Genomic DNA, 27,513 nt, shown 5'->3' with positions numbered 1-27,513 from the left:
GTATCCTCCATGGATGAGAACGCATTTATTGAGATTGCAACAGGCCGAAAGGTGAGTATTAGGCCGCCGCCATAACCGCCGCTTCACCGACCAAAGAAGCTCACAGCCACCAATATGGATTAAATCATGTAAAGCTGTTGAAATTATAGATTTTCAAAGTATCTAGTTGTCAAAGTGCAAAGCGAGCGGCGGCAAAGTTTCCAGTCAGACATGGGGCAGCGGGCGGGCTGAAAAACTCGATCGTATCTGAGGTTTGCGTGGTTGCAGCGCATCCAAAGGCGCTAATATAGCTTGCAATGCGCTTGCAAAGGTGCCAATCAAATCGATCGTGCGTTACTGATTGGGCTGGCGCTGGGCACCATCCGGGCTCTGCCTGCCTGCTGCTGCTGCTGTCGCTCGCTGCAGTGCTCCACCACGTTCTATTTGTGACATGGTTTCATATACATTATGTTATGTGCAATCACAACCCCTCTATGCTTCAAAGGCCATGCACAGGCAGGCATAGTGAGGACGGCGCGCCCTGGACCGCAGCAGCTTATCTCTGCGCATTAAAAGCCGAAGTGCATTACAAACACGTAACCATGTCCCCATCTTTCATGTAGCGCTTGACCATACTTGTGCCATCCAGCAGCGGCCCTCGCTTGCAGTTCGATCGGGCGACGGTGTCTCCGTTGCTGCGTCCTCGCGCAGCTAAGATACCGGCGCCTTCAAATTAAAACACAATGTAGGCGCTCATACCCACCGGAGTGTGAACGCACAGCCAGCAATACAAATCGCGCCAGCAGCTCCTGCTGCCTGCCTCAACCATATCACACCATCATGACTGCGTTATAATTGTAGCAGATATTTTTGGACGTTTGGCTGCTTCTGTGATCCAAGCCAAAGCGAATGCTCGTCGATTCTGCGCTGATGATTGGTCGTGCTGCTGGAGCCGGCTGCAGCCCTGTACTTGCAGCAGCTCCAAGACAGCATACTATCTCACTGAAGTGCCTGGGGGATGAGGCCCGTCCCGCAAAGCGGCCAAGGCGTACTCTGCTGGGCACCACGGTCGGCCCCCCGCCGCCGCTATACGTCCACATCGCGGTGGCGGAAGCGCAACCGTGTGCCAATGCACAATGCGGTGGCAGTGCCGCATCTGTTAAGGCGAATTCACAGCAGCAGCCATCAGTAGGCAGGAAGTCCAAGCACCAACGGCGGCGGCTCAGCAGCAACAGCAGCAGCAGTAGCATCAGCAGGTTTGCGCCCCAGCAGCAGCGGCCTTCCCACACGTTCCGTGTGACCAGCATGGGCCTGCAGCTGCAGCTGGCACAGCTGCCTGTTGCACAGCTGGCACCGCAGGAGCAGCGCCAGAGCCAGCAACATGCAAGAGATGAGGAGCGTCGCCCTGTTTCCAGCACTGCAGTAGGCGGCAGCGACGATCGTCGCGACCTGGCTGCGGCGGCAAGAGTAGTGGAGAACACCGCCGCCGTGTCCAAAGGAGCAGCCGCCGCAGCTGCAGCAGTAGCAGGAGCATGCCGCACTGATGAGCGGCGGCGTACGGCGGGGTCGTCTGCTGCCCATCAGCAACAGCAGCAGCAGCAGATGCGGCCGCAGGAGGAGGTGGAAGAGGAGGAGGTGGAGGAGGAGGAGGAGGAGGAGGAGGAGGAGGAGGAGGTGGTGGTTACTGTCTATGACAGCAGCTGCTGCAGCAGTGACGGTGAACAGCAGCGCATGCGGCACCCACCACCACCACCACCACCATCACCACCATCACCACCATCAGCAGCAGCGAGACGAGCGGCAGCTGCTGCAACAGCTTGGGTTCCGACACCATCCAGCGGTGCAGGCGGCGGCGACGGCGGCGGCGGCGATGGTGGTAGCGGTGGCGGTGGCGTGGGATCAGCAGCAGCAGCAGCAGCAGCAGCAGCAGCAGCAGCAGCAGCAGCAGCAGCAGCAGCAACTGCTGCAGGACACGGCGGCTGCGGCGCTGATAACACCCCCTGCTCGAGTTGGCGGCAGCCGTTGTTGCTGCGGCCACAGCAGCAGCCAGCAGCGGTTTCCATGCCACAAAACCTGATAAGCAGCCGCCGTAGCAGCCCGCAGGCAACCATCGCTGCTACTGGTAGTGATGACACACTAGTGCTGGGCATCGATGCCACATGTGCAAGCGCCGCCGAACGCCAGGAATCCATGCCATTTGAGGTACGCGCGCGCGCGCGGCACGCACGCATACTTACTTTGAATTGATGTGTCGCGCCTGTTATATATTCTGCAATATGCTGGGTGCTGTCGCTGCCTGGCTGCTTGCATCACTCTGGGAAAAGGGGGGGGGGGAATCCCCGGAAAAACAGGGGGTAGTTCCCCGGAACAATCTTCCCCGTATGTATTTCGAAGAAAGTAGGAGTTTGTACGGGGAAGTTCTTACGGGGAAGTTCTTACGGGCAAAGTGCTGTGGGATTCCGGGGAACCCCGCCCCGGCTACGGGTAAGTTTTGCTCCCTTCCGGGAAAGTTTTGCCCCGTTACGTACGGGAAAGTTCAGCATCTTTCCGGGAACGGATTTTTTCCGGGGAAGACCTTTTCCCTGAGTGCATGATGATCCATCCACATACAAGAATATAGACGTATGCGTCTACTCGGTCATTGCTTGCGAAGATCGCTCAAAATATAACGTGTGCATGCATGTACACTGTCCCGCCGCCGCATGTTGCAGGTGGCGGCGCAGGAGCAGCACAAGCAGCGGCGCCAGCCGTCAGCAGTAGAAGCGGTGGAGCAACAGAGCATCGCCGCCGCTGTCAGCAGCAGCAGCATAGGCAACGGCGGCGGCGGCAGCGACGCGTGGCGGCCGCACCAGCAGCGCTTCAAGGGCTGGCCAGAACTCCTGAAGCTGCCACGAATTTCACTGAAGCAGCTGCAAAGACTGTTGCAGGCGGAGCAGCAGCACCAGGACCAGCATGCCGCCTCTGTTTCCAGGGCCGCTTCTGTTAGCGGAGGCGGGGGCAGCGGCGGAGGACGTAGAGGACGCAAAGGCGTACGTGGCGGCGGCTTCCCCACCGCCGCCGGCGGTCGGCGCATGAGGTGGCTGCTGCCGCCGCCAACGCCTTCGAGTCAAACATCTCCGCCATCCTCGCCGCTACCCAGTGCACCTGCTGCCGCTGCTGCTGCCGCAGCAGCAGCTTCGGAACGGCTGCCAGTAGACCAGCAGCAGCAGCACCAGCAGCAACTCGGCAGTAGCTGCTGGATACTGCCGGCGGCGGCAGCGGACGCGCTGCTGGCCGCGGCCGGCGGCGTCGGCGACTGCAGCGGCGGCAGCGATGAGGCGCGAACAGCCGCAGCGGTGGCGGGGCGGACGGATGCTTTTGACCCGACGCCTTTTGACATGTCGGAACCGAAGTTGGCGTTGTTGCGGCGGATGCCTTCGGGCAGCAGTAGCCCTGCCGCCTCCATGTGCTGCGCTGCTGGCGGCCGTGGCGGCGGCGATGGATGGAATGCCGCCGCCACTGCTGTCCTTACTAAGACCGAGGCCTGGGTTAGTGGCGGCAACGCTGGCGACGGCGGGGGTGCCTCGGCTGCTGTGGCAGCTGCGTCTGCCTCTGCGGCGCCGCCGCCGCCGCCACCGCGGCCGTCGGAGATACCGGAGAGCAGCGGCCAGCAGCTTCTGCAGCAGCTGCTGTATCGGCAGCAACTGCTACAGCTGCAATTGAAGCAGCGGCGGCTGCAGCTGCAGCAGCTGCAGCAAATGATGGAGGAGGAGGACGGGGACGAGGAGGAGGGCGCGCAGCGACACACGCCGACTGGGGCGCGCCCTTTCCGGCACACATGTGGAGTTGGCCCCGTGCTGCTGCAGGCGCCGGAGGAAGCAGCCGCAGCAGGTCAGGAGCAGCAGCCGCTGCTGCTGCCTCGCGATTATGGCGGCGGCAGCAAAGGGCTCACGTCACTTGGAGGCGGGGCGGCGCCGGCAGCAGGCGGCGGCGGCAGGAGCGGCGACGGTGGCGTGGGTCTGGAGCTCTTATTGCATGAGCATCTGTTCCGGGCTGCTGCAGCGTCTGCGGCGGCACCGGCGGCGGCGCCGGCGGCGCTGGTCAGCGATAGCAGCGGTCTGCCGCCGCTGCAGCTGCTGCTGCGGCAGCACCATGGCCGTGCATTAGAGCATCAGGAGCCCGCCGCAACCGCAGCAATCACGGCTGTGGATCACGCCGCGGCCGCTGCTGCTGTGCGTACGTCTGCGCCGGCGGGGCGGGACCTGCTGCCGCTGCTGTGGGGGCGGCAGCAGGAGGGCAGCAACAGGGGCCCTCCACAAGAGGAGTGGCGGCGGGAGCCGTTGCCACACGCGTCCACAGCTGCAGCAACAGGGGGAGCTGCAGCAGCAGCGGCAGCAGGGGCATCAGCGGCGGCGGCAGATGCACTGCTGGTAGAGGAGTTGCGTGAGCTAATGCGGAAAATGCGCGAGCAGCCGCCGCCGCTGCGGGCCGCGGAGGAGCTACCTGCCGCTATGGGAGACGGAATTGCGGGCGGCGTTAGCGTGCATGCTGATGGTGGCGGTGGTGGCGGGCGAGGTAGCGCCAGCGGCAGCGGCGGCGGCCCGCACATGCACCGCATTCACCACCAGCAGCAGCAGCACCAGCAGCAGCGCAGTGTCTGCTGTGGTGAGCTTGCCGCAGCCGTCCGCGACGGCGCTGCTGGCACACCCAAACTGCTGTTGCGGCCCCTCGCCGCCGCCGCCGCCACCACCGCCACAGTCTCGTTTTCGCCGGCCGCCGCCGCGACTCTCCTGGCGGCGCCGGCGGCTCAACCTCGGATCCTGCTGAGAGCGGCGCAGCCGCCAGGTACGGCCGAGCAGCAGCAAGCTACTGCTGCTGCTAACGCTGCTGCTAACGCTGCTGCTACAGCAGCCGCACCACTGAAAGGGCCCGACACGCCGCCGCTGCTATCAGCAGCATCCCGCTGTGCTGCAGGCGCCTACTGCACTGAGCCCATGATGAGCTCGGCGGCTTACGCCGGCCCCTGCCGCCGCCTTGAGGCCACGTGGCCCCTGCAGCCGCTGCCGCCGCCGACCATGCCCGCCACCGATGCCGCCGCTGTCGGCACTCCTACTGCCCCCAGCAGCGGTGCCGCCGCCAAGTTGGGGCTCACAGTCATTGGGAATAAGTGCGTGGTGCCGATAGGGTGCCGCGGCGGCCTAGGCGGCAATGGCAACGGCGGCGGGGACGGAGTCGGCAGCAGCGACGGCGGCAGCGGCAGCAGCAGCAGGTTCGCAGCCGGCGCGCCGCGGCAGCAGGTGGTCATCCCACTAGGCAACGCGGGTAGGATGCTGCGGCAGCAGGGCGGCGGCGGCGGCGGTGGCGGCGGTGCAGCCACACCCGCCGCCGCGGCAACAAGTACCGCGCCACTGCTCGGCGGTGCGGCAGCGGCTGCTAGAGCTGCTGCTGCGCCATGTGATGTGCCGGCACTGGCGGCGGCTGTGATGGGCCCTGGGCGTGGCGGGGTTGTGGGAGGGGGGCGCGGCAACGGCGGCGGAGACGACGACGGCGGGGCGCCGGTGCTGGTGCAGCTGCTGCACGGCCGGCGGGAACAGCACCAGCACCAGCAGCAGCACCAGCACCAGCAGCAGCACCAGCAGCAGCAGGCGGAGGTGTCCTCAGTTCTGGAGCAGCAGCTGCGCTGGTTGCAGTGGCAGCAGTCGCTGTTGTGAACAGGGGCGGGGGGGGGGCAACGGTGGTCGCCGTCATGTATATTAGCAGGCAGGGCAGCAGCGGGGCAGGAGCAGCGAGGGGCTGGACTAGCAGTAGCTTGTCAGGAGCGTGTGCATCGCCACGCACGTGTCGTGTGGAAGGACGTGTACCATACATAAACTAGGTAGTGCAGCAGTAACTGGCTAGACTGCGGGTGCGAGGCAACGAGTGGCCGGTGCTTATTGTTGGAGGGACCGAAGTACGTAGCAAGATGTGTACGGCGGTACGACCCAAACAAGGGCCATCGGGGACCGAATAGCAGAAGGGCCGGGTCTGGTGCAAGCACCAGCAGCAGCAGGATGTGTTGATCCGATGTGGTTATAAATATTCCAGCACGCAGGGTCATAGGTCCTGCTTTTGGATGTGATGATAGTCATGTACATAAAGGTGTAGGAAGGAATATGCCCCGTGGCATAATTTTTATATATTTGTGTAGCCAGCAACAGGGGCGGGGTGAAGGCGATCTCCTGCTTCCAGAGGCAAGACGCATGGGGCGGGGTAGGTGTAGGCGATCTCCTGCTTGAGTGTGTACACCACGGTATGGGTTGTGCAACCCGTCAGGCGTGCATGCAAGGTGCCTGAGATTGAGAGGCGGGCCAGAGGGGACTGACTCACTGACATACATCATGGGGGCACACGCCGCAGCCACGCCGCGGCACGCCGCAGCCACGCCGCGGCACGTGTGGCGTGCTGAATGCTGCTGTTTCTGTGTTGCAACCAGGGGCGTGCATGGGGCGATGGGCTTCGAGTGCGGGTTAGGTTCTGATAGTGCTGTCATTGGGAACGAGAGATGTGAGGACCAGAGCGTTGGCGGGTGGATGGCAGTGGGTCGGGCGGCCGCGCCCTTGCTACCTCGCGGGAGTGTGCCGTGCTGTAGGGGTTTGACATTGCAGTCGCGCTGATGCCTGCTGATGGTTGGGATGCGCGTTCCACTGCATGTGTAACGGCTCTTACGGCTGCATTGAAGCAAGGCGGCAAGCGCGTAGTGCGTGGTGTTGCGCGTTCGCAAGTTTGCTCCAACACAGACTCACGCAACCACACATATGCACACACACGTACACACACACAAACCCGACACCAACCTGTCATGCACAGCAGCAGCCTTTGTGTTCGCACATCTCAGGATGTTACATGCTTGCCCATGCTGTCTGACACGGGTAGCAACACACGCAGTCCGCAGCTTGCGGGACGCAATGTTTGTCGAAGCCCCTTCACGATTCTTAAACAGCCCCTTCAGACAGCCCCTGGCTGCCTGGCCATTAGCATCATCCTGCAGCAGCAGCATCCTGCACACGCTGGGCTCCTCGTAGGCAGCAAGCCCCAGCCAACCCGTCACCTCTATTACCGCAACGTTATCGTACATTTGCAAAATCGGGCCAGCAGCACGCATGCGACCTGCTGGCTCAGGCTCCCTCAATTACGACCCGCCAATCCAACACACCCCTGCCGGAATGCACTGGCACTCCCCCCGTGACCATCGCATGGACAGTAGTCCGACCCCATCGGCATATGCATGGATGGATCTCACCAACGCAGGCAAGCATCTACGTGCGCGTTGTACTCCGCATTGGTAGTGCGCGGCCCGAACTGCTGCCCGCACACCGGGCACGCCGCGTCCTTGGCCAGCGCCGGAGCCACCGTGGGCGCTGGCGGCGGCGGGCGAGGCGGCGCCGCATCCGCCGGCCGGGGTTGCGACGGCCCCCGCTGCTGGCGCGGCTGGGAACCGGGCTGTGACGATGACCCCACACGGCCGCCGGTGCTGCTGGGGCTGCTGCTGGGGCTGCTCACGTTGCTGCTACTGCCACGGCCACCTCCGCTGGCGCCGCCGGCGCCGGTCCGGCGGGACGCCTGCAGCCTGCTGCCGCCGGCGTAGCCGCCACCTCCACCTCCACCTCCACCCGTCAGGCGTGCGAAGGCGTCAGCAGTCGCGCCAGCCCCATTGCCGGCTGCTGCTGCTGCCGGTGCAGATGGCGGCTGCGGGGCTTGAGGCGGCCCGCCCGGTTGCTTTGCGCGGTCCGTCCACGGCTGCGGCGGCTGCCGCTGTGGCGGCTGATCGTGTTGCTGCTGCGCCTGCCGGTGGTTCAAGGTCTGGTGCTGTTGTGGGTGCTGAGGGTCTGCTGCGTGAGGCGCCTGCCGGTGCAGCTGCTGCGGCGGCGGCGGCCAGGAGGCCTGCGTGCCGCCCGCCGGGCCACAGGAAGCTGACGCCACCGCTGCCGCCGCCGCCGCCTGCCGCGGTGCTGACAACCCGACGGCAGCGGCGGCTGACTGGTGGCCCACTCCCCAGCAGGTAGCACCAGCACCAGCGCCAGCACCAGCGCCTGCAGCCGAGCCAGCTGCTGGCCCGGCAGTGGTGGACCCAGCAGCGCCACCGGTGGCGGCCGCCGGTGCCGCAATGGGAGCGCTGGCGCCACCACCGCCGTGTTGAGCAGGGGCGGACAAGGCGTCGGCAGCGACGTCGGCGGCCGCTGCAGGGCGAGACACCGACCTCGGCAGGGGGCGGAACAGCGGCATGCGGCTGGCACCTGTGAAGCCACGAGTGCAGTAGATTGTATATACGGGAATCAATTGTAAGGGCCACGCCGTCGATTCATGCGTGTATTGGTAAGCTAGCAGGGCTGGGGTGGCGGTCACGACTTTTCCGGCGAGGCCGGTGCCATTCAGCGGTGAGGCACATCCATTACATGCGCATATCGCACTCATACGTCGGCTCCTGTGCGCCATCCACCATCTTCCATGCGCGTGTCTAACGCTATGCACTCATGTGTCCGAGCCTCAGCCCGCCCCCGACGAATGCAGCCAGTACTCGGTTGTCTTCGGTGTACGGCATTGCCTGGCCTAAGTTTGTGGGTGATGGCAAGCTGCTTATCTACATCCTCTGCGGATGGCGCGCGTTCGTGTCATCATGTTTACTGAACACCATCACGCGTCCATGGTCTTATCACGTCCATAAATGTGTTCCGACTCAGTGACTCACCAAACGTATTACCCTTGAAATATGGCGGGTGCCGTAGCAAGTGCTACGCGCAAAACTGATGTAGCTCCTGAACCTTAGTATACGGTATCAAGTTCATACAAAGCTCTATACCAAGCCCAGTGCACAGCATGTTTCGGCTTCAGGGTAAGAGGCATCACACGAAGCGTGCGGTATCACACGTAAGAATGAAAAGATCACCGCAAGTCCGTATCAAGTATCGTGAGTGACGCGACCGCGTTAATACCACACGCCCTAGTCATCCGGTCCATCATTAACCGGGCATTCACTCTAAGAATTAAATACGGCGGTCCTACGTGCGCGCGCACAGTCCCGTAACTACACCGGCTCACAGGCTTCCCAAACGTGTGCGGCCGTGCGGGCTGCCTGTCTACCCAAGGACTGCGGGCGGGCCCGCTCCGAAGGCCCGGAGCCGGTTGAACTCCGACATGAGAAACCCGCCCCGCGGCCTAGCAGGCGCCGCGGCAGCCGCCATCGACCCCGCCGTCGTGCTTCGGTCTTCTATGGCCATGTCCAAGTCCATGCCGCTAGCCGCCGCAGCTGCCGCATCCGGCTCAATAGCGGCTACGGCCGCGCTTGTTTGCGATCCCGCCCCCGTGTTCACTGCCGCAGCGCGGCTGCATCCTGTGCCCGCTGCGTCCTCCTCCATCGCCCCATCCAGTTGCGTCGCCGCCGCCGCACAACCACTGTCACTGTGGCAAGTTGCGGCTGCGGGTGTGGGCGCTAGGGCGAACGTGCTGGGCGCTGCGGGGGCGCCACTAGAGGTGCTGAGGTTTCTGCGCCAGGAGGCGCCGCCACCGGACGCGATCGGCGCGTTTGCGGGAGGCTGCAGGCGGGCGGGTTGCGCGGCTGGTCGGGCGGGTGCGCCTAGTGCCGAGGCAGCCGGCGCCGCATCTGTGTACGCGCGTGACAGCAAGTGCGGGGTTCGTCCTTAGAGGGCCTGGCGCAGGTGCGGGTTCGGGTACACGCGTGTCGGGAATTGCGGTTATTGCTGGCCGCATGTATACCAGGTATCGCGCTAATACGCACATCTATTACTCGACCACCTATACGCGTTCCACACCGGACGTCTTAGCGCTTAGGCCAGCTTTTAGCTGCTTGTAATGAGCGTTACGGTATGTCCCTTTCCCCACGCATCAAGCCATGTGCACACCTGCGGTCGCGCCAGGCCGCCGCACTCCAGCTCCGTCGCCCGCGCCGCCGCAACCGCCGCGGTTCATGCTCGCCGCCGCCCAAATGGGGTCGGCCCGCTGGCTGCTGCGCCCGCCGCCTCCGCCCAGGCTTAGCGCCGTGAACAGCGCGCCCCATTCGGGCTGCTGCGCCTGCTGCTGCTGCCCTGGTGGCGCCTGTTGCTGTGCCGCGCTGGCGCTGCCGCACACGGTCACATGCTGCTGCTTGCACGCTGCTGCCCCAGCTCCAGAGCTACCACCCTGCTGCAAGTGAGCAGGTGTTCAAATCAGTGACCAGGCTTGACCAACCACATGCTCAACAATGCGGTCCCGCGGCACCAGGCTTCACACCCGGTCAAGCCGCTCGCCCCACCTGGCACGCCGCCGCCCCGTCAGCAGCAGTGGCGCTGCCGCCGGAGCTCCTCCGGTGGCCCTGTGGCAGCGGCTGCTGTGGCAGCTGCCCTGCCTGGCCGCCCTCCTCGTCCACGTCCACGATGCCGCGGACCGCCGTGCGGCGGCCCGGGAGCCCCTCGCCCAGCCGCGCGAGCTTGTGAGGCTTGACAGGACTGCGCCACCTGCATCAGATTTTGACCATGCACAAAACATGCACACGTTAGACCAGGTCGGCCCGCGGTAGGGCCCGCCACCGAGTCCCGCCGTGTATCGTGCCAACAAGGCGGCAAGAGACTTGAACTCCAGGACTCACCGTAGAGCGCCCGACATGCTTTTTAGGCTGTTTTCGAGCTCAGAGGCCTGGAGCGCGCGGTCCATGACGGTCTGTACCGGCAAGACGGCATTGAGGACAACGACAGATTACGCCCAAGCCGAGGCACCCGGCGGGACCGCCAGTGGGAGTGGGGCCGGGGCATGCCGTGCTGCGCCGTGCTGCGGCGAACTAGACGCCGTAAGCCACATGAAAGCCCAAGCGGCTTGCTCATCAAGACGAGACCCTTTTGTAAGCCTCTCCCGAGTACTCACGCTCTGCGGTCGCTCCTCTGAGTCCAAGGCACGCTTATTAAGCCGACGCGGGCCTGGTGCCAGTTCAGCCAGCGCCTCCTTTGCCCGCTTATGGAGACCATCATGCTGCCCACTCGGCGACGCGGGACGTTTTTGCAAGCGAGCAGCAGCCGAAGAAATGGCGCGCCCAGACTCGGCGGTCAAATCCACGACTTCTGGAGCTATCCTTGTCATTCTCTATGTACAGTCACAAGTCTGGTAATAGCATGAGGCGACGTGGTACTAAACCTGCCTGCTAAAAGTTTGACTCGGGTCGGGGGTCTAGAATTGCCAGGCTTTGACCGAACTCTTAGCAAGTTTCACGTGTGCGTACAGGTACTTAACAATATAACAGTTCAATATGTTAAACCGTCAAGGCGGCCACGCTGCCCAACGGCGGCCAAACGGCGGCCCCATGCAAGCGCAAATCCGTCAGCAACTACCTGAGCCTGTCTCTTCCCCACGCCCCCGGCCCCCACGAGTCGGCACCGTCTCAGTAGTCGCCCCCCCCCCCACTTAGTTTCTTACTCCAAAACCAGCCCATCCAACCCCAATGCGGCCTCCCTCATCAATACAATGTTCAAGGCTTCAAGCCCCTTCGCAGTCCCAGCAGCATGAGCAAACCTGCAAGGACACTCACTTCGAACGCACCGCACTACCGCGCTACCAACCCACTGGGACCATCGGGAACTTGAGCGATCAGGCCGAGCTCCAAAGGGCGCGCCAAGGCGACCAGTACTGCTGCACAACGTCCCCCTCTGTCCCTCCCTTCCCCTCCGCCTCCACCTCTCCTGACGCCGCCTCCCCCCGACTTCTTCCTCCTCCCCGCGCCCTTCCGGCCCTGGCTCGCACCAGCTCGTCGCTCAGCACCCCGGCCGTCTGCGGCATGGCCTCCGGGCACACGTAGGCGCCGCCAAACTCCATGGCCGCGGCCGTGAAGGTGTCCTCGTGCAGCAGGCGCGCAATGGAAGGGGGCGCGAAGGGGAAGGGCCGCTCCAGCACGCGCAACTGCACTGTGGCCGTGAAGGACTCCACCGAGTAGTTCTGCGGGGCGGGAGCAGCGGGGCGGGAGCAGCGGGAGCAGCAGGGCGGGCAAGTGGGATCATGGAGCATAGCCGACAGGCTAGGGGGTTCTGTCGATACCAGCCCAAACTAAATCGAACCCATTGCAAAAGAGCGAGGAGGGGGGACGGGGGATGAGCCGTGTGGAGGAGCCCAACGCCCAAAGTAGCCCATCGAATGCCCCGTATGGTCAAAACCTGCGGCGCCCGCGCCCACCTCCCGCAGCCGCCCGGGCCTCTAGCTGCTGGCCTCTAGCCGCTAGCCGCTAGCCGCTAGCCGCTGGCCTCTAGGCGCCAGCCACTCGCAGCCACGCCCGCCTCTCACCTTGAATCCGGCGTTGGTGGGGCACGGCAGCGCCTGGAAGGAGTGTGGCTCGGCCGCCGCCACCAGATGTACCACGTGCAGCGGCGTGTGCAGCTCCAGTGAGAACACGCCGTCGCAGCCGCGTACCGCCAGGCTGCGCGGGGACAGGAGGTGGGTGCGGTGGGAGGAGGCGGAAGGACCGAAGGAGGGAGGTGGGGCGGGCGGTTGGGAAGGTGGGCGGACGGAGGCGCCGCAGCATGTGAGGGCGTGGGTGGAAGTAGTGACAGAGGCGGCACGCGCATACGCAACAGGACGTATGCAGTGCCCCGCCCATGCCCACGCCCACGCCCACGCCCACGCCCACGCCCACGCCCACGCCCACGCCCACGCCCACGCCCACGCCCACGCCCACGCCCACGCCCACGCCCACGCCCACGCCCACGCCCACGCCCACGCCCACGCCCACGCCCACGCCCACGCCCGCGCCCGCGCCCACGCCCACGCCCATGCCCACGCCCATGCCCACGCCCATGCCCATGCCCATGGCCATGCCCACACGCACGCACGCACGCAATCACGCACTCACGAACCTGGAGTAGAGCGGCGGGTCCCAGGGGTCGACTGCGAATGGCTGGGCGGGCGGCGGCGGGTGGTAGGCCAGCACGTACTGCCGCACGGTGGGCAGCGCCGGCGACAGCGCGTGCGGCAGCAGCCCGCCAGCCATCACAAACGACGTCTGTGGTGGTGACGGGAAATGGCAGTGTGGTGATTGTTTGGTCGTTGAACGCGGGGATAGGGAACGGATAGCGACGGGGAGTGCAAGGGGGGAAGCAGCAGGCTTGATGCGGCGGGCACATGCAAGACATGCAGGGCGCATGCTCACACCCTGCTCGTTACTACTGCACGCATCCCTCAGCCCATCTCCCCGCCTACCTTCCCCCATAAACACACACACACACTCTTTGCGCAATGTTTTCCTTGTGCTCTTTAACACACACACACACACACACACACACACACACACACACACACACACACACACACACACACACACACACACACACACGCGCGCGCGCACGCACACACCTGGCGGCCAGCTGCGCTGCCGTGTCCTTGCGCCCACACCCACTGGTCGGGGAAGGACTGCCCCCAGTTCTTCTCCACGTGCACGCGGCCCAAACCCGACAGCTGCAGCGGCCGACCATGCCGCAGCCGCCCCGCTGCGGCGCCCGGCCCGGCGCCGTCACCGTCGCCCCCAGCGTTCTTCCCGGCGGCGCCCACGTCAGCCCGTTGTGCCCCGCCCGGCGCTGCCTCAGCAGCCGCCTCCGCCTCCTGCCCAGCAACCTCAGTCACCGCCGCCACGTCGCCGGCTGCTGCCTCCTGCTTCCCCTCCCCTGCCTTCGCATCTGCCCCGCCCCCGCCGCCGCCGCCACCTCCACCGCCTCCACCGCCGTCGCCTGCCTCACTCAGGCTGTAGCTCACGGGTGTGCGGAGCGTGAGTACGTCGTACCGCAGCCGCAGCAGGAAGCCTATCTTGGACACCCAGCCCTCCGGGCTCTGGCAGCCGCCTGGCCCCCGCCAGGGCTCGGCGGCTGCGCAGGCGCCCGGCGAGGAGGCCAGCTGCAGCCGTGTGCCCTGGAGCTGCGCTGCCACTGCCACGCCCTCCGACGTGACGCGCCAGGCGCAGAAGTCGCCGCCGTCATCGGCGTTCGGTGTGCTAGCGCCGCCTGCGCCACCGTTGCTATGGTCAGCGTCCCCGACGTCGCTGCCGCCGCTGTCAGCGCCGCCGCCGCTGTCAGCGCTTTCAGTGTCAAGCTGGTCGCTTGCGAAAGGCTTGATGACCGCACGCTGCCGGTCACCAGCAGCAGCCACTACTGCTGCGTGCAGGCGCCGACGCGCATGCTGGCGCCATAGCGCCTCACCCCCACCACCGCTACTGCTGTCGCTGCTACTGCCACTGCTGCCGCTGCTGCTGCCTGTCAGCACCTCGAAGCTGACCTGCCCATCTTCCACGTCCCCCCGCAGCCGGGCGTCCCGCCGGGCCGCTGCCGCTGTCGCCGCCCGCTCCAGTTCCATACCTACATCCTCGCCATAGGCGTCCTCTGTTCGGCCACCGGCAGCTGCCGCCGCCGCCGCCTGCAAATCCCCTGCCGTGGTCAAGTGAGGCGGCGCCGGCGCCGGCGCGGGCGAGGCGATGTGCAGCGAGTTGAAGTTGCGTGTGTAGAGCCGGACCTGCTCGCCGGCCGCGCCTGGTCCCGAGCCCGGGCCCGAGGACACCAGGATGAAGCACGTTGCGGTGGGGCTGCTCAGGTGGCCGGCCTGGCCTGTGGGGACAGTGCGGCCAGTGTGGGGACAGTGCGGCCACAGGGAGGGCGGCGGGTCAGAACTTCGGAGGGCGAGGGTTGGGTGTGCGCAGAGCGCACGTGCATTGGAGCCCCGCCGCCGTTCAGACACGCAACCGTACAGACACACAGCCGCGCGCCAGGCCCCCACTTCCCCCTGCTGCTAGAAACCCTCGGCTTCTTCCGCAACATCGCGCACGCACCCGGAAAGTGGCCGATTCCGACTCCGAAGGAGGCACCGCTGCCGTCGTCGGCACTGACGCGAAGGTACCAGCCCTCAAACCACGAGCCGTCGGCCGAGTCGGCGTCAGGCGGTTCGTGCGGGTTGAATTCGGTGTTGTTTGTTGCTCGCTGGCATGTCGTCTGTTGCGAGGCTAGGACGCTGGTGACCAGGAGCGCCGCGAGCGCGAGCCCGCGAAACATGGAGACTTTAGGGTTCTTCGTAAGCCGTTCCCAGGCTTGCGACTTACTCAGTTTGGTAAATAGGTTATGGTGTTGGTGTTACGCCATTGCAGGATTATCGGAATGCAATGCGGTCGGAGCAGATGCACGTTTCTGACGTCAGGACGCCCAACGCATGCACACGGCGCCCAAACGCGACGTCCCCGCCGGTCCCTGTGTGGGCCCTCCCTGCCCCGGTGCATGCTGAACCCATTCCATCCAGTTCACCCACGTTGGTTCCACTCCCATTCAGCCATTTTCTGGATGCACCTGCTGCTGCAGCGTTGTGCCCCCGCGCACATGCACGTGCAGCCCTTACCCAGTAGTTACCATGACCCGGCCAAGACTACTGAGGCGTATGCACCGTCTACGCCCTAGCCTGTCACCAGCGTTGGCTTCAAGTTTGGCACTTTGAGTGGCCTGACCAACTTTAAACTGCGTTGGGACTTCCAGATGGTCCTATTACGCACAGGCGTTGGCCCCGCAGTGCAGAAACTGGCGAACTGCGGAGCACTGCAAGTGCCATGCCCCAACTGCCGTCTCCTTGTCCGAAGCCACCAGGCGCCAGCCCCCAGCAGTCGCCTGTGCGTCCATCCCGCGCGAACACGGTCCACAGGCGCCAGCTCAGATGCACATCACAATCCAACACAGGGGCGCAGCCCATCTGCCCACGTCCAGCAAGCATTTCTCCAAACAGCCAATGACTGCACGCCGCCCTTCCATATCCGAGCCCTGCTGCGGGCAGTTTACACGCAGCGGCACCTGACCACAACGGCACACCCTCGACAACGCCCTCGCTCGCCGCCGCCATGCACTCCACGACGCACACATGCACGGTTGCTGACGAGCACCCGGAAGAAAAATGGCGGGCGATACAAGCACGCGATGAAATGCAATGTAATATCTCACTATGCGGTGACAGTTTGCGCAAAAACGGTGCACCGGTACCAGGACCAGCCGTTGACCAACACTTGGTTCCAGGCTTACATCACGCAGTGGTTATTGTAATCATACAGCAACGCCCATCGTACGTCGTAAACCAGTAGTCAAAACGTCAGGAGCGCGCGCCTGGACTCACGCGGCTCCACCACGTGCCCAAGCCTGTGCTCAGGAATAAGACACGCTCGCGCTCGCTCGCACACACTTTACCACACGACACTTCGCGCACTCTGGTTTCTCGCCCCAGCCTCTCCAACAGGTTAGTACAAGCCCGCACAAACTACAGCGCTCATTTCCTTACCTCTTCACTGCCCTGCTACCCCTGGCGCCCAGGCGTCAAAGCCCCCGTGGCCCAAACGCCGAAAGCCCCGGCCCCGGCCCAGCCCCTTGCCCCGGCCCTTGCCCGGGCCCGAACCCTAACGCGGTCGGCTGCGCCGCTGCCAGCAGTGCCGGCGGCACCGACCCTGGCGTGCCATCGCAGCTCATAGAGCAACTGTGTGACGGCCGCAACAACGGCCCGCTGTCGCCGTTACCCTCTCCAGCCCCAGCAGCAGCGGCGGCGATGGGGCCAATCATGCTAACGGCCCCGATAGCAGCGACGCCGTCGGCGACGGCCGCCGTCACCGCGCCGGCGACATTGGAGGAGCCCTCTCGCGGCAGCCGCGGCCTCGCCATGTCTCCTACCGGACTCGCGCTTCGCGCAGCCACTCCCGGCATGAAGAATCCGCCCATGCCGCCAACCCCAACTCCCAAAGCGCCGCCGCTGCCGCCACAACCGCTGCCCTGAGCCGCGGGGCCCTCGGCCCTCGCCATCGCGCCCATGCCGCCTCCGCCGCCGCCGCCACCAGTGAAGCCCGCGAAGCCCGTGAACGTGAAGCCAGCCCCTGCCGTCATCCCTGCCGCCGCCAGGCCGCGCGCCTCGCCGCTGCCCTCCTGCTCATCCAGACCATCCACCTCCAGCGCGCCCACGCAGCCGGCCGACGTGCTGCTGGTCTCCATGGCGGTGCCGCCGCCGCCGCCGTTGCCGCCGCTGCCCGACACCGTGCCGCCGGCGGCGCCGCCGCCGCCCGACATGCCGTCAGAGATGACGCTGTTGGACCGAGACACGGGCGGCCGGCCCAGGCCTCCACCGCCACCATTCGTCCCGCCTAGCCCGCCGCCAGCCAACCCGCCGCCATTGCCGGGGCCAACGACGCCGCCGGTCGCTGTCGCACGCAGCATGCCCAGCAGCGCCGCGCTGCTTATCCCGCCGATGGCGCCGCCGCCGCCGCCGCCGTCAGCCATGCCGCCGAGCCCAGCCGCCAGCGCCCCGCTGCCGGAGGTGGCGGCGGCCGCCGCCGCTGCCATGGCCGCTGCCGCCATACCTCCCTCTTCTGGCACGGGCTCCAAACACACGGCGCCCGGCCCCGACGAGCCCAGGCCGAAGCCCGAGCCCAGGCCCAGCCCGAATCCAGCGCCGAATCCCAGCCGCTGCACTTGCTGCTGCTGCACTTGCTGCTGCTGCACTTGCTGCTGCTGCTGCTGCTGTGGAGACGGGCCGCCGCCGCCGCCGCCACCTACCACCCCGCAAACCGCGGCCCCCGCCGCCACCGCCGCCGCCGTCGCCGCAGCCACGGCCGCCGCATCGCCGCCATTTCCCGCCCCTGCCCCCGCCGCCCCCATGCCGCTGCCCGCCTCCTCCGTCCGCCGCGACAGCGACCGCAGCAGCGCCGTCTTCCGCAGGTCCAGCCCGCCGTAGCGGCCGTCACTGGGCGAGCTGGGGATGATGTCGGCAAGCGGGCCGCCGCCGCGCGTCGCCACCGCCGCCGCCGCCGCCAGCAGCCCGCGCGCCTGGTAGCTCTGCAGCTGCTGCTGCTGCAGCTGCTGTTGCAAAGCCGCCGGGCTCCCCAGCAGCCCCCCGCTGGGCCCTGCGGCTGCTTGCGCCGCCGCCGCCACCGGGCTGCGGAAGGGCGTGTTGAACGCGCCCGTCGCCACACCCTCTGACAGCCGCCGGCTGAAAAGCAGGCCAGTGGAGGCAAGCGGCGAGCCGAAGCCGCCGCCGCCGCCACCGCCGCCGGCACTGCTTGGGTCAGGCCAACCCATGGCCCCATCATCCGCTCTCCCGGCCGAGCCGCCGGGGCTCCCCGCCGCCCCTGCGATGGCGATGGCGATGCCACTGCTCCCTGGCCCGCTGCCGTATCCGCCGCCGCCGGCAGCCAGCGGCGACCGCGCCACCGCCTCAGACTCCGCCGTCTCGCTGGTTGAATCGCCGGCGCCGATAGCGCTAGAGATCCTGCCGAACCCAACGCCGCCGCCGCCGGACACATCGCTGGTGACTGCCATAGCCGCATCGCCGCCGCCGCCGCCGCCGCCCTCCAGCCCGCCCTCGCTCATGACGGATGCAGACCGCTCCGAGCCGGCGCCAGTGCGCTGCGGGCTGCAGCCTCCCGCCGGCGTCTGCAGCGGCGGCGTGGTCGCGCCGCCGCCGCTGCCGCCGCCGGCCGGCGGCGGCAGGCCGGAGGGGAAGGCGCCGCCGCCGCCGCCGCCGAAGTACGGCCCAAGCCCGGGCGGCGGCGGCGTGGCGTTGGGTGTGTCGCCGTCGGCGGCGCCCGGTGATCCGGAGCTGGGGCGCATGCTGATGCTCATGTGGCGGTGCAGGTTGCTGGCCATGACCTGTGGGATGTGGGGCGGAGGTGGGGAAAGGTGGGGGCGGGCCGCGGTGGAGAAAAAGCACCTGCCGCTGCCGCTGCCGCCTGCCGCTGCGGCCACCTGCCGCTGCCGCCTGCCCCCGTGTCGGCACCTGGCGGGCAAGTATCAGTCTATCGTGGATTCCTCTGAGCCGCAAGCTGTCAGCAGCGCCCCCGTTCCCAGGGCCGCCCACATCAAGCCATCGCCGCGAGTCTATCCGTCGGGGATCATGGAAAGGGGCTGGTTGGTGTCGGGTTGGTGTCGACCGAGCTTACCTCGCTGAGGTAGCGCTTGTTTGATTGGCAGTTGTAGTCAATGTCCGGGTCGCTGTGCGGGTGTGGGTTGAGGTGGGGAAGGATGGGTGGGTGGGTGTGGGGGGAGGGTTGCGGCGGCACCAGGACACAGGAGCAGCCATGGGTGCGTTCACGTGGGGGCGGGCGCCGGTCCGAAGCGGTCCCCCAGCGCATTAGGCTTGGCCGCGGACTTGAGCCTTAAGGTAACCCGCGCCCTGTGCCCACCTTGGCGAACTCCTAGGACTCTGATTCTCGCCAACATGATGCTACGCCCGGCTGATTCGCTGTGCATGCACCACTTCACACCGCTGGGGAAGACGGCCAGGCACGCTGCCCCCCGTCCCGCCCGTGTCCCGCCTCACCTGACTGGTGACATTCCTGAGCCCGGCGAAAATCTCCGCAGGCCGTCCAGGGCGTCTCCAAGCCCATCGAATCCTGGGTTGGACTGCGTCCGCGGCCGCTTGCGCAGCAGGTGCGAAGGGAGCGGCAAAGGTCCGTTACCCGCATCGCTCGGCGTCCTGGAAGGCGGACCAATTGGCTCCATGCTTAGCAAAATTCAATAGTTTACGGTCATTTTAGGACAAATGGTGGACTACCGAGCGTGTTTCTACTCATAAGAAGGCTTCCAAGCGTTTGCCAGGGTCATTCTTGATGTCTGGGCATATTGAAATTACAAATCATAAGCTGGTCAGAGTTTTCGTGACAAGTTTGCGCGATGGGGCGTTGATTTGCTTCTTCTTCCAGTCCCGCACGCCATGATACTGTAAGCAGTTCCTTTCAGTATATCTACAGTCACCCAGCAAGCACTTGTTTTACATCTGCTATCACAACCGTCTCAACAAGGATGCAGGCGAGGCCTGATCTTTTCCTGCGATTTAGCGCTGATCGCCAAACTGCTGAGTGAAATTGTAGTCTAACGGATTTTCCCGTCTGCAGGTCGCAAGGTCGCTCGGTGCAACATCCCTGCTGTCGGGGTACGCAAAGCCACGGCCTGCCCTGCGCACCAAGCATGCGTCTTAAATAATTGTCCTGTGCCACCGACAGGCAACGGTGTCGACTGCGGCCGGTGTTCGCGCGCAACGCGAACCACCGTGCGGCGCTGCGGGTCCGCGCGGCCAAGGACGACAAGGACGACATGGTGTCGGGTAGGCAGCAGCGCACCTGGGGGAGAGGGCAAGGACCAGCTGTTAGGGGCGGGGGCTTGGGGGCCGGGGGCCGGGGCGTTCCTCCAGCATTCGTGGCACGCAGCAACAGGGTCATGACAGGTGGGAGGATGTTGTGAAAGGGGGCCGCGTGGAGGGAGAGGGGTTGTACAAAGCTAACACCATACCCAATACAAAAGAGCGTGGCCTATGCTGTGACAATTGAGATACGGTACACTCGAAAAGTTCCCAGGGGAGGGGGGTCATATACCCGAGCTCATCGTAATAGGTCCGAAGGTGCGGGGCCGGGCGCTGCGGCTGGGTGGCATGGTACCGGTGCGTGCGAGCTGCAGGCGCCTCCGCTCCGCCTCAGATTTAGGCCCTCCTGCTTGGAGCGCGACTGCTCTGGACGCTCCTGCCCTGGGCCCGCAACGAAGCCCTGTCCAGCCGGCCATCCCACACAGCCACTCGCCCCCACCAACACGCACGCAAGCCTCTACCCCACTGCCTCCACGCCTGTCCGGCCCTCGTGCTCACACGTAGGCGTCTTCAAGACCGCCAGCGGCTTGGTGGACAAGGCGGCAGATCTGGTGCCGGACTCGGTGCCGCGCTCCACCGCCAAGGCGGGAGTCACCGTAGCCGGCGTCATGTTCACCTTCTGGGTGCTCAACAAGGTGCGGCCGAGAGCAGTGCGGCGGGGTTACATGCATGATTGTTTAAGAAGTGAAGACGTAGCCAGGAACAGGGGGGCGGCGTGGGGTAGCGGGGGAACAGGAGCGGGGCAAGAGAAGCAGGGGAAGAGGAGCGGGGGAACAGGAGCGGGGACGGGCGGCAGGCGCAGGCCTCGTGGATGAGGCGGCTCGTGCGGGCTCGTGTGCGGGCGGGAGGGGGTTGCATCTTTAGCCATGTGGAACGAGGAGGAGGGGCGGGGCTCGGGGCTGGAGGCGAGGGCAGCGCGGTGAGCTCGCAGCAAGAAAGTGGGCGGCAGGTCGTGGGTGGCAGGCCGCACAACAGACGGGAGCAGGAACGGCAGGTGGAAGCAATGCGGTACGCGCTGCGGCAGCTAGGGTGCAGGACTGCAGACGAAGGCACGGGTGTGGAGCCCCGCCGCTCGCTGGTCGGTTGGTGCCGCCCCGTAGCGAGCCGTGCGCACGCGGCTCCAGCGGGCGCTGCCCCTTATCCCACACGCCCGCCTCGTCAATCCTCCTCCCCGACACCACGCCCACGTCCTCTGTCCTTGCGCCGCCATGCCAGCCCGTACCTCCCTCGGCCAGTCGGCTTGCACTCTCCCCCACCACATTCACGCTGCCTGCTGCGCCCGCCCCTCCTGCTCCACACCCGCACCCGCGCCTCCTCCCCCACGCCCCTCCTCCCCCTCACCCACACCCACGCCCACACCCGCCCCTCCTCACCCACACCCGCCCCTCCTCCCCGCAGGTCATCTCGGGCGTGGTGACGCTGGCAGTGCTGGCCGGCATCGGCTACTACTTCCTGACGCAGCAGGGCAAGGACGACGACGACGCCATTGACGTGACGCCCAAGGCGGGCGGCGGCAAGGCGGGCGGCGGCAAGGCGGGCGGCGGCAAGGGCTCGGACCTCGACGACCCGCTGGCGGAGGCGCGCAAGATCATGGACAAGTACAAGTAGGGGGTTTGGAGGGCTGGAGGTGTTGAAGGGATGTCGAGGGTGTAGAGGGTGATGGAGGATAGAAGGATGGGGGCTTGGAGAGGGGCATGTTGGGAAGGAGGGGGATGCGTTTTGAGGCTTGAGAGGGAATGGTTGGAGTAGGGCAGGGGCAGACAGGGGCTGGGCAGGTGACAGTTGCGGCGTGGCAGCGGTGGATGGAAGGGGAGCTGCCGAGCAGGATGGAGCAGGACCGCACCTGTGGGGTGGAGGGCGGAGGCAAAGGCATGTGTGGGGGCCGAGCGCATGTGAGGCGCATGACACGCTACTTCACGAGCAATACGCAGGAAGAGCGCTACACAGAACACAATGGGAGACCTGATCACGAGGTGCGATAGCCGGGAGGTAGTTGACTCGCAGCGCACGCCGGCACGGGCGCAAAAACCTGAGGAGAATTGCGACACTGTAAACTAGGAGTTACTGCCTGGTCCCTTTCTCGTTACCGGTCAGATGCTGTTGCGGCGCAAGCCCAGTAAAACCGAAGTGGGGAAACAACTCTGCATGGGTGACTCCTGATGGCTGCCGAGGTTGATGGCTGGAGGTGCTGAGGCAGATGGCGGGACAGAACTCGGCCGTGATTACGGCGGCGAGGTGGTGCGCCGCGGCGCCTGTACCACCCTGCGTGCTGGGGACAACCGTACCGTTGCTGCAATGTGCAGGTGCAGTGGTGAGGACTCAGCGACTAGTCGACTGAAGCCGGCAGCATCTGATGATAATGCTGATTCGGTCTGGAAAGGGGCGGAACGGAGGATTGGGCTGCCGGCACAGGCGCAGAGCAACATGGAAACATGGTCCGCCCATGTGGCCTGATGGTCTTGGCCGGCGCGAACCTGCAATCGGCTTGAATGTAATTGTCGTTATGACTTACTGAATGCGCAAGTACCATGTGAATATTGAACGTGTAGTTTTAGACGAAGAAAAATGACTGGAAAGCCGGGTTCTTCAAGCCGGCTCCAAAAGCTATTAAACCTTCTCGAGAGTAAGTAAAAAGTCAGAAATAATAGAGATTGCACCGGTTCTCAGCGGCTCAGCCGGACAATTCCTTTCGCTTTGCAGCTGGCACGAGCGATGCGACGCGGAAGGCTGCTGCAAAGCAGCTATCGGAGATCGCTCGGTCTCACCCGGACCAGCTGCTGTCCACGGTGCAGAAGGTGGGTTTGGCGCCACTCGGGCGCCGACGTCATGCCGGTGCACCTTGCGCGAAATGCACCCACGTGGGCCAATTCGACCTGCAAACACGCTTTTATATCACGGTCACCTGATCGGCGGCGGGACTTCGCTGAAGCTGCAAGCCCCCCGTCCGCACACGCAAGTGACTCCCTAGCTTCGGCTGGCGTCCCCCTTCCGCCGACAGGTCCACGCCTACCTCTACCATAAGAGCTGGGAGACGCGTGTGGCCGCGGGCGAGGCCCTCGGCTACCTGGCAGACATATTCGTGCAGCAGACGCCCGACGAGCTGCGGCAGCAGGCGCTGGCCTGCGGCGTTGATGAAGCGTCGCTGCCGCCCTGCGAGGGCCCCCTCACGTTCTCCGGGTTCAGCCTGCAGCAGGTGCTGGAGAAAGGCACGCCGCTGGGGGCCTCCGGGGGCCAGGTGAGGACGCGCATGCGGAGAAGAAGCGTATGACGGTTGCAACATTGTGTATGTGTATATGTGCGTGTGTGCGTGCGTGCGTGTGTGTCAACGGCAGCGCGTGTGTACGGCAGCGCGTGCTGTGATGGAAGGGACGAACAGGTGGCTGGTGCAGGGGCAGCGATCCTGCATCCCTCCCCTCCGCGCCCAGCTTCCCGCCACCCCCCGGTCAACGCTCCCTGCCCGCAGGAGTTTGACCTGGTTCTGGATCCGGGCATGACGCCCAAGGCGCGGCTGGCAGCCCAGCGCGACGTGCTGAAGCGGCGGCTGGGGCTGGATCGCGACATGGGGCTGGACGCGGACGCGTTGTTCGGGGATGAGGACCTGGAGGCGGCGGAGGAGGTGGGGCGGGGCGGGGCGAAAGGCGGGCTGGAGGGGGGTTTGGAGAGGAGAGAGGAGGGGGCGGCTGGAGCGTGGGGTGGGTGGAGGCAGGGCGCATGGACACAGCCGCCTGCGCCACGTCCTCACCTCCGCACCTGCTCACCTCCTGTCCCGCGCCCCTGGCGCAGGTTGTCACGCGCGGCGGGCGCGGCAGCGGCGGCGGAGCCGCCGGCGGCGGCGCAGCCGGCAGCGGCGCCGGCGGCGCCCCCAAGCAGGCGGCGCAGGAGCTGCTTGCGAGTATGGAGGGCCTGTCGGCTCGGGAGCGCAACCGCCTCAAGCGCAAGGCCAAAGCGCTGGGGCGGTCGGACTCGCTGCGGGGGTCGGAGCCGCCGGCGCCGGGGCCGGGCGGGCGGAACAAGGTGCGGCGAGTGTGTGTACGGTATGGCGGGGGTTGTAGATACCAGCCCAAACTAAAACCGAACCATTGCAATGGGGATGGAGGAGGGAGGCCTGGGGAAAGGGGTGGAGGCCTGGAGGGGGTGGAGTAGGTGTCGCTGGAGGGGTGGTTCGTGCTGTCAGGTTCGTGCCGCCGGGTTCGTACATACGAATTCGTCGGGTTCGTGCTGAGCTGGCCCCATTGCACCCCCCCTCCCTTTGTGCGCCAGCAGTCGCCGCTGGACGGAGACATGGGCGGTAGTGCCGGCGAGGGCCCGGCGGCGGCAGCGGGGGCTGGCGGGGCGGCGGCGGCCAGTGCCGCTGCTGCTGCCGCGGCGGCCGCTGAGATCGGCGAGGACGAGGTGAGCCGCCCCCGCCTCTTACCTTCCCTTCCCAGCATGCGTGGATGTGGCACATGCGTGTGCGCGCCCAGACGGGCTGGCCTGTCAAGGCGCCCATCCCGACATCCATCCGTACCACTGCGGTCCTGCTGCTCCGTGCTGTGCGTCGTCAGCTCCTGACCACATACAATTGCACACACATGCACCCCTCTTCCCGTGCTCGTGTGTGCCGTGCCTCGCGCCCGCAGGTCCAGGCTGTGGCGGACGGCGGCTGGCCCTTCCAGCGGCTGGGCGACCAGCTGGTGGTGGACAGCCTGGACCCGGTGTGGGAGGTGAGCGGGGCGGAGGCGGTGGGGGGGGGGGGCGGGGGGAGGGGGGGCTCCATGCATGCTGACGAGAAGATGTTGACAGGGCGGGGGAGGAGGGAGGTGTGAGGGGAGGAGGAGGATAGCATGGGAAGAGGGGGAAGGCGAGGAGGAGGATGTGAGGTGGAGGGCGCGGGCGAGGGGCAGGGGGAGGGGCGGGATGGAACTGGAGTAGCATAGGGATGGGAGAGTAGCGGGGTAGAGCGCTTGGCGGCGTGGAGTGTTGGCAGTGTGGCTTGCTGTTGGGGCGGTAGTCAAACCAGTTTGCGGTTGGCGGAGATGACGCTGACGGTCCCAGCACCCCTGCCCCTGGCACGCCCCTGCACCGTTTCTCATGGCCGGCTACACCCACCCACCCACCCACACACGCACACTCCACACAACCATCTGTTTGTTCCGTTTGTTTTTCTTTGTAACACACACCGCCACCTCGCAGGTGCGTCACGGTGCGGCGCTGGCGCTGCGCGAGCTGCTGCGCTCCCACGCCTGGTGCGCGGCGGTGGAGGTGCCGCTGGACGAGGTGCCCAGCGGCTGGGCGGTGCCGGGCGGCGCCGGTGAGGCAGGAGCGCGAGGGCGGCGGAGGTGGCGGGATTGGGTGGGGGCTGAGGTGGCGCGGGCGGGTGGCGGGAACGGGTGGGGGGTAAGGTGGCGCGGGCAGGTGGCGAGTGCAGGTGGCGGCACGGCGGCGCAGCGCTTGGGAGTGTGGCGGGCCGTGCGGCGGTGCGTCTGCGCTAGCCTGGGCGTATGACTGGCGGCAGTCCCCCGCCCTCACCTGTGTATGCCCGCACGCCCACACGCCCGCACGCCCGCACCTGCAGGCAAGCGCGGCCTGGGCTCGGTGAGCGCCGCGCACGTGGCCGCCGCCGCCGCCGCCCACCGGCGCTGGCTGGAGGACGTGATCCTGCACCTGCTGTGTGTGCTGGCGCTGGACAGGTTCGGGGACTACGGCTCAGACCAGGTGCGGTGGAGGAGGGGGCGGGGGAGGGGGCGCGTGCGAGCGGGAGAGGGCGTGGCGTGTGCAGGCGGGGCGGGGCGTGGCTATATGTCAGTGTGTGTGGACTAGCGGGCCGGGACTCCCTCCTGGAGCCACAGCGCCTGCCGTTCGGACCCCTGCGCGCGAAGCGCTACTCTCCGGCGCCTCCACGCCCCGCCGCCATGTCACCCATGCAGCCCTCCCCACTAACCATGCAGCCCTCCCCACCACGTCACTCATGCAGGTGACCGCGCCGGTGCGCGAGACGGCGGCCCAGGCGCTGGGCATGGCGCTGCAGGCGCTGGACGGCGACAGCGTGGCGGGCGTGGCGTGCATGCTGCGCGAGCTGCAGGCGCACGGCGACTGGAGGGTGCGGTACGGTGAGTGCGGTGCTGGGTGCGGCGGGCGGTGTTGGGTGGGCGTGGCGGGCGGGGGGGGGGGGGGCGGTGTTGAATGGGGTGCGGGAGAGGGGGAGGGGATGGGGGCGTGGGCGTGGGCGTGGGCGTGGGCGTGGGCGTGGGCGTGGGCGTGGGCGTGGGCGTGGGTGTGGGCGTGGGCGTGGGTGTGGGCGTGGGTGTGGGCGTGGGCAGGGGCGTGGGCGTGGCAGGGGCGTGGGCGTGGGTGTGGGTGTGGGCATGGGCAGGGGCGTGGGCGTGAGTGTGGGCGTGGGCAGGGGCGTGGGCAGGGGCGTTGGCATGGGCAGGGGCGTGGGCGTGGGCGTGGGTGTGGGGGCGGATCCTGGGCGATGCGGCGGCGGATGCGGCGGTGGCACAGGGCGCGTGACAACAGGGTCAGAGGACTGGGCGGCTGACTGCGGCGGGGACCTAGACAGCACCCATTACCACTCAGAACGCTAGCTGCCGCTGCCGCTGCCGCTGCCCCCAACAGCTGCGCTATGCCTACCCGACTCCGACCGTGTTTGATTTCCTTGATTCACCCCCAGGCGGCTTCTGCGGCCTCAAGTACCTGCTGGCGGCACGGCTGGACCTGGCGCCGGCGCTGCTGCCCGCCGCGCTGCCGCTGCTGCGCGCCGGGCTGGCCGACCCCGACGACGACGTGCGGGCGGCGTGCGCGGACGCACTGGTGCCGGTGGCGGGCTCGCTGGGCGTGGCGGGGCCGCAGGTGGGTGGGCACGGGGGCGCAGACGTGTGCGTGTGGGTGTGGAGGTGACGTGCTAGGCGCGTGCCCCCCGACTTTGTACGGCGGTACGGCGCCCACCCCCGTGGGCTTCCCCGTACCTGCGGCCGCCTCCTGCACAACCCCTTGCATGGCACCCCACTCGCCGCCACCATCAACCAGAACTGGCCACGCACATCACGCAACTCACCCCACACGCCGCCCCACCCCCGGGGCCCCCACAGGCCGTGTCGGAGCTGCGGCGCCAGCTGTGGGACCTGCTGCCGCAGCTGTCCGACCTGTCCGCCGCCACCAACAGCGTCATGTCACTGCTGGCACACCTGTACGGCAGCAGCGCCGCCGCCGGCTGCACCGCAAATGGCGGCGGCGACTCCTCCTCCGCCGCCGCCGCCGCCGTACCCATGACAGAGGACGACGTGGCGGCGGCTACGGACGAGCTGACGCAGCTGGTGCCGCGGCTGTGGCCGTTCGTACGGCACATGCTCAGCACCGTACGCGGAAGTGTAATGCAGTGCCTGGAGCGCATGCTGGCGGCGGCGGTGACGCCGCCGCCGCCGGGCGTCGCGGCAGCGG

General features: G+C 66.5%; 7 protein-coding genes across 7 annotated transcripts in view; 3 read left to right on the top strand and 4 right to left on the bottom strand.

Annotated features, from left to right (window-relative positions):
- The first annotated feature begins 165 nt into the window (after positions 1 to 165).
- On the top strand, positions 166 to 6,741 carry CHLRE_16g687050v5 (uncharacterized protein). Its single transcript, XM_043071593.1, has 2 exons — positions 166 to 2,181; positions 2,691 to 6,741. The coding sequence occupies exons 1-2, from the start codon at positions 889 to 891 to the stop codon at positions 5,667 to 5,669; spliced, it is 4,272 nt and encodes a 1,423-aa protein (XP_042915911.1). The 5' UTR covers positions 166 to 888; the 3' UTR covers positions 5,670 to 6,741.
- Positions 6,742 to 6,824: 83 nt separating this feature from the next.
- CHLRE_16g687060v5 (uncharacterized protein) lies at positions 6,825 to 8,265 on the bottom strand. Its single transcript, XM_043071594.1, has one exon. The coding sequence runs from the start codon at positions 8,218 to 8,220 to the stop codon at positions 7,234 to 7,236; it is 987 nt and encodes a 328-aa protein (XP_042915910.1). The 5' UTR covers positions 8,221 to 8,265; the 3' UTR covers positions 6,825 to 7,233.
- Positions 8,266 to 8,374: 109 nt separating this feature from the next.
- On the bottom strand, positions 8,375 to 11,195 carry CHLRE_16g687100v5 (uncharacterized protein). The gene is made up of 5 exons (XM_043071597.1): positions 10,849 to 11,195; positions 10,577 to 10,647; positions 10,244 to 10,445; positions 9,855 to 10,131; positions 8,375 to 9,595 (listed from the first exon to the last, which is right to left on the bottom strand). The coding sequence occupies exons 1-5, from the start codon at positions 11,059 to 11,061 to the stop codon at positions 9,072 to 9,074; spliced, it is 1,287 nt and encodes a 428-aa protein (XP_042915909.1). The 5' UTR covers positions 11,062 to 11,195; the 3' UTR covers positions 8,375 to 9,071.
- Positions 11,196 to 11,303: 108 nt separating this feature from the next.
- CHLRE_16g687117v5 (uncharacterized protein) lies at positions 11,304 to 15,095 on the bottom strand. The gene is made up of 5 exons (XM_043071598.1): positions 14,777 to 15,095; positions 13,318 to 14,555; positions 12,822 to 12,967; positions 12,253 to 12,385; positions 11,304 to 11,910 (listed from the first exon to the last, which is right to left on the bottom strand). The coding sequence occupies exons 1-5, from the start codon at positions 14,994 to 14,996 to the stop codon at positions 11,566 to 11,568; spliced, it is 2,082 nt and encodes a 693-aa protein (XP_042915908.1). The 5' UTR covers positions 14,997 to 15,095; the 3' UTR covers positions 11,304 to 11,565.
- Positions 15,096 to 15,263: 168 nt separating this feature from the next.
- On the bottom strand, positions 15,264 to 19,585 carry CHLRE_16g687150v5 (uncharacterized protein). Its single transcript, XM_043071599.1, has 3 exons — positions 19,276 to 19,585; positions 18,896 to 18,947; positions 15,264 to 18,605 (listed from the first exon to the last, which is right to left on the bottom strand). The coding sequence occupies exons 1-3, from the start codon at positions 19,455 to 19,457 to the stop codon at positions 16,290 to 16,292; spliced, it is 2,550 nt and encodes an 849-aa protein (XP_042915907.1). The 5' UTR covers positions 19,458 to 19,585; the 3' UTR covers positions 15,264 to 16,289.
- A 110-nt stretch (positions 19,586 to 19,695) lies between these two features.
- CHLRE_16g687200v5 (uncharacterized protein) lies at positions 19,696 to 22,561 on the top strand. Its single transcript, XM_043071601.1, has 5 exons — positions 19,696 to 19,763; positions 19,850 to 19,887; positions 19,958 to 20,058; positions 20,599 to 20,729; positions 21,493 to 22,561. The coding sequence occupies exons 1-5, from the start codon at positions 19,758 to 19,760 to the stop codon at positions 21,700 to 21,702; spliced, it is 486 nt and encodes a 161-aa protein (XP_042915906.1). The 5' UTR covers positions 19,696 to 19,757; the 3' UTR covers positions 21,703 to 22,561.
- Positions 22,562 to 22,625: 64 nt separating this feature from the next.
- The window catches only part of CHLRE_16g687301v5 (uncharacterized protein), a 14,256-nt gene continuing 9,368 nt past the window's right edge, over positions 22,626 to 27,513 (top strand). The window contains exons 1-12 of the mRNA XM_043071602.1: positions 22,626 to 22,717; positions 22,795 to 22,889; positions 23,093 to 23,329; positions 23,558 to 23,710; positions 23,878 to 24,108; positions 24,358 to 24,486; positions 24,714 to 24,797; positions 25,267 to 25,384; positions 25,649 to 25,788; positions 26,048 to 26,183; positions 26,747 to 26,925; positions 27,165 to 27,503. Of these exons, the coding sequence (XP_042915905.1) occupies positions 22,660 to 22,717; positions 22,795 to 22,889; positions 23,093 to 23,329; positions 23,558 to 23,710; positions 23,878 to 24,108; positions 24,358 to 24,486; positions 24,714 to 24,797; positions 25,267 to 25,384; positions 25,649 to 25,788; positions 26,048 to 26,183; positions 26,747 to 26,925; positions 27,165 to 27,503 (1,899 nt within the window). The 5' untranslated portion in view covers positions 22,626 to 22,659. The remainder of the gene's footprint in view (positions 22,718 to 22,794; positions 22,890 to 23,092; positions 23,330 to 23,557; positions 23,711 to 23,877; positions 24,109 to 24,357; positions 24,487 to 24,713; positions 24,798 to 25,266; positions 25,385 to 25,648; positions 25,789 to 26,047; positions 26,184 to 26,746; positions 26,926 to 27,164; positions 27,504 to 27,513) is intronic.

The sequence above is a fragment of the Chlamydomonas reinhardtii genome, chromosome 16, assembly GCF_000002595.2.
Source record: "Chlamydomonas reinhardtii strain CC-503 cw92 mt+ chromosome 16, whole genome shotgun sequence".
Lineage (NCBI taxonomy): Eukaryota > Viridiplantae > Chlorophyta > Chlorophyceae > Chlamydomonadales > Chlamydomonadaceae > Chlamydomonas > Chlamydomonas reinhardtii.
Note: the sequence above shows the minus strand (reverse complement) of the source record. Positions and strands in the feature narration are given on the sequence as shown.